This window comes from Limulus polyphemus, unplaced genomic scaffold (assembly GCF_000517525.1).
Source record: "Limulus polyphemus unplaced genomic scaffold, Limulus_polyphemus-2.1.2 Scaffold3189, whole genome shotgun sequence".
Lineage (NCBI taxonomy): Eukaryota > Metazoa > Arthropoda > Merostomata > Xiphosura > Limulidae > Limulus > Limulus polyphemus.
This window is the reverse complement of record NW_013668799.1, coordinates 48521-57293: the sequence shown is the minus strand read 5'-3', so window position 1 is coordinate 57293 and position 8773 is coordinate 48521. Positions and strand designations below refer to the sequence as shown.

The 8773-nt window shown below is 35.2% G+C and overlaps 1 protein-coding gene across 1 annotated transcript; it reads left to right on the top strand.

Annotated features, from left to right (window-relative positions):
* Positions 1–516: 516 nt before the first annotated feature.
* On the top strand, positions 517–4798 carry LOC111088132. Its single transcript, XM_022397208.1, has one exon. It carries the CDS (start codon positions 527–529, stop codon positions 1496–1498), a length of 972 nt encoding a protein of 323 aa, XP_022252916.1. The 5' UTR covers positions 517–526; the 3' UTR covers positions 1499–4798.
* The last annotated feature ends 3975 nt before the right edge of the window (positions 4799–8773 follow it).

Genomic DNA, 8773 nt, shown 5'->3' with positions numbered 1-8773 from the left:
TGAAATTACAAATTGTTAGAGAACACACGTGTCCTTGGTGTGGTTCACTGGCCGTGTGGTTCATGACGATATTCTTGTAATTGTGCATCTTATGACACACTTTAATTATTCAGTTTTGCATTAAAAAAAAGTGTCCTTCTCAGTGGTACAACGGTAATTCTGAAGACTAATAAACCGGGTTTCGATACCCGTGGTTAGCACAGCACAGATAGCCCATTGTGTAGCTTTGTGCTGAACTTCAAACAAACATAATTCATTGTTTCATGTTAACCATATAACATCCACTCCTTCGTATTTGAGTACTTTGGAATATTATGCTATAAAACAATAAACTGGGTGTTATTATGTATGCTAAATGATCTTAATGGCATCCGTTATTTAAAGGTAGTTGAATTTTTTAGTGAATAAAGAAATCTAGTTATTTCGTTCAAAGTTATTTTAACTTTCATTTTAGAAACTGTAAAATAATTTTCCTATGTGTGTGTGTATGAATCATGTGTTTTATTGTTCTACAGGGTGTTCAACCATGAAGAACTTGTTCCAAGATTCCAGTATATACAGTACTCCTCTCTCACTCCTGCAGCTCCCTCCAGCGGCAGTTTTAGACGTTACCCAGAAACTGTGTCAACTGGGGCACAGTACAACTCGCTTCTCTCAGGATGGCAAAAATATTAGTGATTTTAAGGGATCTATTCAGGAGGCTGATGTTCAGCAGTTGAACGAGGTGGACATAGATATTGGATTCGTATGTAAGAAATGCCAAATGGTTTATCCAGCTGAGCTTCTATGTATAAATCACCAGAGGGCATCATGTTTCGCTCACATCAAGGAAGAAGATAGGGCCGTGTTGAAGCTAGTACAGATATACTTTGAATGTAAGGTGTGCAGAGAACGTTTTACGAGTGTTTTGGATTTTAAATTTCACGCCGATATGGACCGGCACACGAAGAGAGTTCAAAAGTTACAACGTGGGATGGTGTTTACAAATCATTCAAATGACATAAATCTCGCTCTGCAAAATCAAATACCAGGTGCACAAGTAATGCCATCTATTCCACAAGCAAATTTTAATGCAGCATCCATGTTGCCCGCTTCATGCGCTTCAACATTATACCCTGGTTTGGCTACATCGGTGAACACCAATCATTTGTCGTCTTGCTCCATGACGTCATCGGGTCATCTTCCAACAGGATTACATCCTCCTGCAGCGCCGCCTATGACATCCCAATCACAAGTGGGAAACACCTTGCCCGGAATGTCATTTCATGATACTATAAATGGAATTCCAGATATGTCTAATCCATTTCTTTTCTCTGGAGCTCAAACGGACTTTAGACAGGATCTAGACTCCTCCTTGAACTTTGCCCTCGGGCTTGAGAATATGATGATGGGCAACGGAATGGATATTTCGGCTTCTGGTCACTTATCTTTAACGTCTAAAACTGGAATGTGCTACTCGGGAGATTCGATTGCAAACACAGACGTTAAACTTCTTTAGGCAATAAATAAGTTTGTGTTCGTCGACTGGAAATTACGTCCATCATCTGAGGCTAAATAAAACATTACGCCCATACTGGTACAAGAAAAGACACATGATATACTTTCCTTGTCCGGATTTGGTCAGTGAAACGTGGTTTTTGCACTGGTACAAAAAAAGACACATGAAATACTTTCCTTGTCCGGATTTGGTCAGCGAAACGTGGTTTTTGCACTGGTACAAGAAAAGACACATGAAATACTTTCCTTGGCCGGATTTGGTCAGTGAAACGTGGTTTTTGCACTGGTACAAGAAAAGACACATGATATACTTTCCTTGACCGGATTTGGTCAGTGAAACGTGGTTTTTGCTTCTTTTGATGAGAGAACAATCTATACTTAATGCTTATTAAAAATCGTTTTTTTTTTTAAATCCAGTCATGCTGATTTCGAAAAAATTCTATTCTCCAAAAACAACAACAACAGCAACAGAATGAAAATAGTATTTGAATAATGATAGAAACCAATGGATTTCTAAGTCGAAAAACCTTTGGAAAAAATATTCTCTTATATATATGAACTACAATAAGAAAATGGACTCTACATTATAAGTTCGTGAAATATGAAAAGGAAAATGTGAAAAACAAAAGGTAATAATTGTTTAAAAGAATGGTTAGAGACGTTTTTGATATAATAGTAGTTGTGTAATAAGTGTACGTGTTCGTCATTGTTGGAAAAACAACATACAAAGAATTATATGTAATGCTTTGTAACTCTCGTTCCTGTAAACGGAAGTCGTCTAATCCTGAATATAAAGACGATGCGGGTGTGAAAAAGTTCCTGGATTTTTATCAAAAAATAATATAAATTTTATCATTCCTTTTGTTTGTGATTTCTTAAGATAAACTACTTTTGCACGAAGCATATATATATATATATACCCGAATATTTCAATGCTGACTGGTGTAGTAGAAGCGATAATTGTATACAAAACGTTCTCTGTTGGTGTCGTTTGTTATAATCATCCTTGCTGTACGTTTTAGAATATTTCCTGATGCCGCTATAAGTGGCAACGATTCTGGAAATAACTGATGAAAATTTTAGGTATGAATTATTTCTGTTTAGCTAAAGGAATGTGTCAGTTCTTTGGAAAGACGCGGACGTATTGGTTTTTCATTTCCAGGGTAATTAAATGGTAACTGTAATGCTTTTAATATTTTGTTTCATTGATAAAAAGACATGACTTTTGAAATTTAATTTGGTCTGCAGATTGCAAGTTGTTGCTCACTGCCACGTGATTGTATGTTTTTTTTTGTTGTTGTTGTTGATTTTGTTTTATTGGGAAGTAAATTGTTAAGGCCGCCGCGAGAGGGCGTTTACTTACAACTATCATGTCGAGAAAATGCGCTGCAAGTTACCGAAGACGACATTCTGAGGCAGATTGTTCGTGTATATACACAAATGAATATGGGAAGGGCTTTTTTTTTGTGAAGATGATGTTTAGAATTACTATTTGTGTAAGATTCCTTGCAGCATCTTTGGTCAAGCGTGGGTTATTATACTGGTCAAGCGTGGGTTATTATACTAAGACAAAGGCTATATCTTAACTCGAGAACTTTCCGATATATTTTTTGGATGAGCTAAATCTCGTGTTGGTATGACTTCAACTTAGTGCTGTTAATTTCATATCTTTCTCGTGCTCACTTTTACAAACTAAATATTTATTATGTTAATTGCCCTAGAAAGGGCGTAAGCGAGTTCCTATCACCTTAAGCCTAAACGTTTCGAAAGTAAAAATAAAAGTTTTACGATAGAAAAAAAAATATATATATATATATAAATAATGTGTGTCAGATAACTTTTTTTAGTTATGTTTGTTGTTCTGTTTTTGAGAAAATGTTACAAAAAAGCGTTAGTTCATCTTCTTGTTAGTGAAATAAGTGTTCAATTCGTATGTTGCCCTGTTATTTTTGCTACATGGACGAAATATTTTCTCTGCGTTTGAAGGAAGACCGCACCATTTTATTGTTATTTTAAATGCGAAACGAAAGCAGTAATATCTGTTATACATGTTACACAGTTTTAGAGTGTAATTAAAACATTCTAAATGTTGACTGGACTAAGAAATGTGTTTGTTTTGTGTGATTCTTGTTCTAAAGTAAAGTTTGTTCTGTTATATGATAGTTTAATCTAAAATAATCTTTGAGTAGCGTTATAATAAAAATTAAGAACTTCGAATAAATGAAAAGTTAAAAAAAACAACAACCCGGGATAAAGGTTCACTTCATTTGTGCATTAAGTACGCCGAAAACCAGATGCGAATTATTTCAAAATGTGATTTTCTGTTATAAGCAAGCATTGTAACGTTCTGTGTTTTCGAATGTTCACTTGTCATGTTTTTCACAACATGAATGTTTGTTATAGAGATCTTGATATCCCCACAAAACAAAAACAAACAAAAAATACGAGAAAACTGTATTGTGTGTGTTGTGTGTGTGTGTTTGTTTAACCCTCAAACGCTTTGTAGTTAATTCTTTAACTGAGTTTTCTGTGAAGTTTTTCTTACCCGATGAATGAATTCTGTTCTGAAAATAATTTCTTGTATTCTGAAGCAAATATGATAAATTGGTCATATTATAACACTACTCATATGAAAATGTCCAAACGAAACGTTGAAAACTGAATAGGCTTAGGAAATGAATTCAGTTCATTAAAAATAGTTTTAAAAGTTTGTTTGTTATTCTTCTAATATGTTTCTATGTTTTGTACCATTCGTAAATTTTAATCATTTAGAATATTTTTTTCCTCAGAGTTTGTTACATTTCAACACATCGAAGGTAATACGAAACGATATATTGGATCCTGGTTTAAGTTTAATACCAAATTTGGTGGTTCTAAGATAATTGCTGTATGATTATTTTGTTTGTTTGTTTTAGAGCAAAGCCACATTCGGCTATCTGCTGTGTTCACCGTGGGGAATCGAACCCCAGATATTGGCGTTGTAAGTCCGTAAACTCACGGACTGATTTCACGACTAAAGCAAGTGTAATTCACACTCGGAATATCAATCACTGAAATTGGAAAGAATATGGAAAGGGCATTTAATTTTTACTTTGAGTTCCAAATTTCTAACGGTAAGAATATCGTAGTAAGCTTCAAAAGGATGAACTGATCGATTCAGGAGTTATACTTCTTCTGAAGGAAATGTTCAGGACACAATAGATGCTCAGACGACGTCATTATATTGAGTGAGCGTCAAAGAACAGATTCGACTTAGAATGAGTAACATATTGAGTTACTTGCCAAGAACGAAAAAAAAAAACATGTTTGAAAGTTGGTCGAGGTCTTTGAATTTGGAGCTCTTTTTTTCCCTCTACCTCAAATTGCATTCGAAGTTCCTATATATATATATATATGTATGTGAGTGTGTGTGGACGTATATATATATATATATTTGAAAACGTATTCTACTCTCGAATTCGTTAAGCGTTTAACTAGAGAGCTTCTGTGTTTCCCATAAGACATCTGACCTGAAAGAAAATGTCCCTACGAAACGTGGATTTTGATTTTTTTCTATGATCGAACACTGTTTTTTTTTTTAATTTAACTGTACGTTTATTTTTTTTTTTCCACGACAGTCAATTAATGTTGCTTGCTTCGGTATAACTGTAACAAACGTTCCTAAAATACGGGTGTGAATGGGAGTGAATAGCTTGTTAAGATATGACTGTAACAAACGTTCCTAAAATACGGGTGTAAATGGGAGTGAATAGCTTGTTTAGGTATGACTGTAACAAACGTTCCTAAAATACTGGTGTGAATGGGAGTGAATTAGTAGTCGTAGAATCTTGTTCGAGCAGATTTTTTTTCCATCCGAAAACATTTCCAAGTTCCTCCGTAAGGCGTCAGGTGACGTCATGAGGCCTGTCATGGCGATTTTAAGATTGAAAAAATGGTTGAACAAAGTTTGAAGAAGTAATATTTCTTATTTCGTTTCCAGAAATGTTACTAAACAACATGATAGTCAAACCTTCTGTTTCGTTAATTTGATATATACATATTTTGGTATAATGAGTAAATGGTTTCTATGTTATAGCTCTAATAGTGTGCTTTAAGCTACAATAAACTGTCTCACGTGGATTCACTAATTTATGTCCTCCTTCAATGGATCTTATACGTTCCTAAACTTTTTGCATCAATGGACATTCGGCTAATATCCAATATTTCATCTGCTATTCAATCTGTATTGACTATTGTCACATTTTAAGAAAAGTTAACTGGATGATGAGTTTTTTGTAATTAATTTGAAATGAAATATCGAATAAAGCTTTAGGCATAAAATATTTTTTTTTGGTCGTCATTGGTAGAGAGAAAATGAGTAGATTCATTTAAGAAAACGATATGGTGTTCAATAATAATATAGTGTTAATTAATCCTTATCATAATTCTGATGTGTTGTGACATAAATAAAAATTGATAACAAATTACATTTGACCAAATTAATCCGGTTCACAGCATAACATTTGATATCAATTAATTTACTAATATAACCAAATTAATCCGGTTCACACCATAACAGTTGATGTCAATTGATTTACTAATATAATCAAATTAATCCGGTTCACACCATAACACTTGATGTCAATTAATTTACTAATATAACCAAGTTAATCCGGTTCACACCATAACACTTGATGTCAATTAATTTACTAATATAACCAAGTTAATCCGGTTCACACCATAACACTTGATGTCAATTAATTTACTAATATAAATAGCCTTTGAACCATTAATATGTCTGTCGTATCCTAGTGAGAAGCTCTGATATTGGGGGAAACGTCTCATCGGCTCTGAATATAGGAAATACAGTGTGGTTGATATGTTATTATAAATTCGTCTTCAGCTTCACTGGACATTTCTGATTAATAACACACAATATATTTACATTCAATCTCTCAGAACTGATAAATCGATATATATATATATCGAACAAGTTAGATTGTAATCAATATTTGGTCGTAGGGAAGCTATGCCCGAAATTATAACATTTTCACAAAGGGTGTTGATCTATAGATTTCATATTTTTTATATAATTACAAACTGACTCGAAACCGCTGAGGTTTAAGCTACTAACTAATATTTCCAATATTAAGAGTATTAAAGATAGCCGGATTCAACACTCGTTAAAGGTATATGATATTTAAAATGTTAACGTTTCTGCTAAAGGCCTATTTCATTTTGTTAATAACGCGATAACAAAAGGAGGAGAAAAACTCGTACCACATAAAAATGTTTCGGTCTGTGACGACCTTTAGCGACACAAAATACTTGATACCACAAGGTACTTTGTACTGTCAGTTACGATATGTGTTTTAGCGAAACGCTCCAGAAGAATCTGTAAAGCGAAACGTTGAGTATCCAATTAAATAACTGTTTTGGTTTGTTTCGTTTTTGAATTTCTCGCAAAGCTACCCGAGAGCTATCTGCGCAATTCGTCCCTAATTTAGCAGTGAAAGACTAGAGGGAAGGCAGCTAGTCATCACCACCCACCGCCTACTCTTGGGTTGCTCTTTTACCAACGAATATGGGATTGACCGTCACATTATAACGCCCCCAAGGCTGAAAGGGCATGTTTGGTGGGACGTGGATTCGAACCCGTCAACCCTCAGATTGCTAGTCTAACGCCCTAACCACCTGGCCATGCCGGGCCGGCGGTAAATGTAAACGCTTATACCCCTGGTGGGCACAGCACAGAGAGCCCATGAAGGTGGGATCAGGATTCGAACCCGCGACCCGCAGATTGCTAGTCGAGCGCCCTAACCACCTGGCCATACCGGGCCTAATTTTTCTGTCTTAACTGCTTATTCATATGACGTGCTCAACAGTGTTTTGTTACCACAATATTGTTATGAATTATCAATTTACCTATCTTTCATTAGGCCAAAAATGTGTAATAAAATCACGTAAAATGTCGATCCTCCTCCCTCCCACATTCCCCTTAAATTGTATATTTCGGATCGAAAATTAGAGACGTGTAAAAGTAAAGTTTCAGATCCATCTTTGTCTCCCACGAGCAGTTGTCCAAGAGACATTACATTCAATATCAATTAGTTTGGTTTGGTAGTTGTTAGGCACAACTTTGTTCTGCCTACCAGGGGTATCGAACCCGACGCTTCTAAGCGTCGTAAACCAACAGACGTACTCGTCATCTATGCTGTATTATTATTCAATATTTGATTCCTGTTGTAATATTGATACTGACCTAACAATGGCCACAAAATCGAATCCAGATAAAAGGATAACGGTCGGAGCGTCTATTTTCACAATAGAAGTATAAATTGGCTAATTTTACGTGTGTAACGTTTTTCTAGTTCCTATTGTGTAATATCTGCGGCCTGTTTTTAACATCCTAATGCCTCCGATATACAAAAGAATTCAGTTTAATAGAATGACACAAATTTCGAGAACATTTATCTTCAGGGTCCTCAAGGGCTGTGTCCGTTCACTCTGTACCACCTTGGAGGTTCAATGCGGACATGTGACGTTTTATTTCTGCAGTGGGCATGGGGCAGGTAAACCATTGTGGAGTTTGACTAAAAGAAAAAAAACACTATGAATACACTGGACTTTCACTAATGTCCGTTTGCAAGATAATTTGTTTGAATGATTGTATTTTGTTCTTTTACTCAACGAACAATGGACACCAACCAATTAGAAATATTACAATATTACCACTTAGAAATATTTACCTGTAAGTCAAATCATAACATAAAACTCTACATCTGGCATGAGATCAGTTTTTCAGATTTACCCACGTCAACCAGAAATTGCAATTCAATCAGACTTTTTTTTTTTTTTCCTCCCGTGCAAGTTTCAGTACTTCCTCCTTTAATCAAGTTAATGTGATCCTCGGTTGTAACATTACGGTTTCTTTTACTTCGTTTGTTACTGGGGGTTCCGTATAAAATACGTTTTAAAACTTCAATCCAAGTGACAGGAAAACATTAACTGCAAACCTTTTGCACACTGGAAGCCATGGAGGAGTCGAAAGGTTACTGAAAAAGGTTCAGTCGTCTTTCATCAAATGAACACAAAAGATTTTTTTTTTCTACATAAATCTATATATATGTACATTTAGAACCCTCGTGACCAGGCGATGTCGTGTCGTTAATGTCCAAAGAAAGAAAACAACTACTGTAAAAGCTTTTCAAATTCAAATATTTGCAGCATTAAAGACGACATTTACGACAGGGGGTTCTTCCAAAATTTGCACATTCGTCGACGGAGTAACATCACT

What these genes read in the sequence shown, in the direction of transcription:
- LOC111088132 (XM_022397208.1), top strand. Translation starts at nt 527, where the DNA reads ATGAAGAACTTGTTCCAAGATTCCAGTATATACAGTACTCCTCTCTCA.